At 47.5% G+C, this 2,570-nt stretch overlaps 1 protein-coding gene across 1 annotated transcript; it reads left to right on the forward strand.

Moving 5' to 3' along the window:
* Window positions 1-5: 5 nt before the first annotated feature.
* On the forward strand, window positions 6-1,993 carry LOC109509826 (spectrin beta chain, non-erythrocytic 4-like; the record flags this gene model as incomplete). Its single annotated transcript, XM_019859682.1, has 6 exons — window positions 6-212; window positions 500-745; window positions 865-999; window positions 1,093-1,337; window positions 1,655-1,793; window positions 1,909-1,993. Coding segments are annotated over 6 exons (1,057 nt in total), but the record flags the coding sequence as incomplete, so codon positions are not given.
* Between the last annotated feature and the right edge of the window lie 577 nt (window positions 1,994-2,570).

Raw genomic sequence — 2,570 nt, forward strand, 5'->3', positions numbered from 1 at the left:
GGCACAGTGAGCAGATCAGTAAGAGTCAGTCGCAGGTGGACCGCTTGTACGTTTCGCTGAAGGACCTGGTGGAGGAGCGCAAGAGCCGCCTGGAGCAGCAGTACTGGCTCTACCAGCTCAACCGCGAGGTGGATGAGCTGGAGCAATGGATCGCTCAGAGGGAAGTGGTGGCTAGTTCGCCCGAGCTGGGACAGGACTTTGAGCATGTCAGCGTAAGTTGGGACACTGTGGATTCCGCATCAGCTGCATCAGGGCCATAAATAGTAGAGAACGTGACAGTGCACATTTACAAAGCAATTGCAGCTTACCACATTCTGAGCTCGGAAAAAAGGCAAAGCAAAGGCTTACCGCCTTGGCCAGTTGCGATGAAAGACTCTACGTTGGCTAGTGTTTAAGATGCTGGAGATTCATTATTATGATGGCTAAAAGTTGAAGATGAAATGACTACTCATCTCAATATGGAAGGTTCTACAAGAATGTCAAAATATCTTTTTTTTAGTTGCTCCAGGAGAAATTTACAGAGTTTGCATCAGAGACAGGCAGCGTGGGTCAGGAACGCGTGACGGCTGTCAATCAAATGGTGGACGAGCTTATCGATTACGGCCATGCCGAGGCTGCCGTCATCGCCGAGTGGAAGGACGCCGTCAACGAGTCATGGGCTGAACTGCTGGAGTTGATAGAGACACGAGCACAGATGCTGGCTGCCTCGCACCAGCTGCACAAGTTCTTTGCCGACTGCCGGGAGGTGAGCTCGTCGCGACACGCAGGTGGTAGGAAACGTAGAAAAGTCGCACTGATGAAGTTACATGAAAACACTACGGGATGAGTTGGACATGAAGCAACTTTTGCTTACATGGTTTCCAGGTTCTGTCTCAGATTGAGGACAAGCACCGCAGGTTACCGGAGGTGCGCATCTGTCAGAGCAGTACGGCCAACACCAGCACGCTGCAAAGGCTGCTGCACGGCTTCGAGCAGGATATCCAACTGCTGGTCACTCAGGTACGGCATATAAAATATTTGCCGCCCCTGATGTAAAAGGTCAAGATTGTCCCTTTTCTGCGGGAGCCTTGTAACGTCATTGTGGTCCATCAGGTGCGTCAGCTGCAGGAGAGCGCGGCCCAGTTGAGGACCGTGTATGCCGGTGAGAAAGCGGAAGCCATTGCCTGCCGCGAGCACCAAGTTATGCAATGCTGGAAGGAGCTGCTCACCTCGTGCGAGGAGTGTCGGCTACAGATCACCACTGAGACGGACAAGCTCAGGTTCTTGGGCCTTGCTCGCGATCAGATCATGTGGATGGACTCCATCCTCTGCCAGATCAACACGGGGGAGAAGCCAAGGTATGCATGCAGCACCCTTTTATAGCCTTTTTTAATCTTGAAGCTCTTGTACTTGTATTTGTTTGTATTCATTATGAACCCAATGTGGTTCGAATTGGGGTTTCAAGACTGGGTTAGGGTTGCAAACAAGTGTTCGGACCTCCCAGTAGAGTTTCAAGATAGTTTTGGGGTTTCAAATGAGTGTTAGGCTTTCAAAGTAATGTTTCAAGCTGGGAATTGAGTGAGTTCCAAACCAGGGGTATGGTTTCACGACAGGGTTCTGGTTGGTACTGTTGGTATGTGATGCTGTCCTTATGTTTTCACCATGTGGTGTTCAGGGACGTGTCATCTGTAGAAGTTCTGATGAACTATCACCAGAGTCTGAGGAACGAGGTGGACGCCCGGAGTCAGAGTGTGATGGAATGTATCGACATGGGAAAGATGCTGCTGGCGGCAAGGAACCCTGCAGCTCACCAGGTCACTCTACTAATTTGTGATTGAATTGCAACAGTGTTTCCCAATTTTTATTGCATCAAGACACATAATGATGATTATGATAAAGATGAGAACGTTTGACATTTTTTGAGTGCAGATCAAGGAGAAGCTGGACCAGGTTGTCGCTAAGCAACACGAGCTGTCTGTGAAGTGGGACAAGCACTGGGAGGCCCTCCAGCAACGTACGTGCACATACATGCACAAGAACAGTATATTACAGAAAGCCGATTGAACACTTATTCAATATCCCTTGTATTGAGCTAAAGGTCCGTGTACTAGTATGCGCTTTGTCCTCAGTAATAACACAGTTCACGGCACTCGTAGAGTAACTGTGTTGTCTTACAAATAACGTTTTACTCTACTGCATCAATTTTTGCACACAAGTAGAACAACATTGGCATCCTAATAGAACAACAACATGTTACTAGTGAGCCAAAATGTGCAGTAGTTGACATCTGCGCACTAAAAGTATGACTAGTTAAGATCTACATGTTAGCTAGTCGAATTTGTGTAATGTCATCAGTAGTATTGATAACACATATGTCAGCTTGTGACATTTTGGTCTGACAGTACAAGTAACTTGTAGTTTGTATATTATCGTGAGATAAGTTGGGGACCTGCCTGGCGACCCATCTGCCTTCCCATTCTTGTTTGGATGGGTCGAAACTGTAAAATGAATATCGTTACTCTAGCGGCTAGAGCAACGATATTCATTTTACAGTTTCAACAAAAAATATATTTCCCTCCCCCATCGTTTTC

The sequence above is a fragment of the Hippocampus comes genome, unplaced genomic scaffold (assembly GCF_001891065.2).
Source record: "Hippocampus comes isolate QL1 unplaced genomic scaffold, H_comes_QL1_v1.1 C17052027, whole genome shotgun sequence".
NCBI lineage: Eukaryota > Metazoa > Chordata > Actinopteri > Syngnathiformes > Syngnathidae > Hippocampus > Hippocampus comes.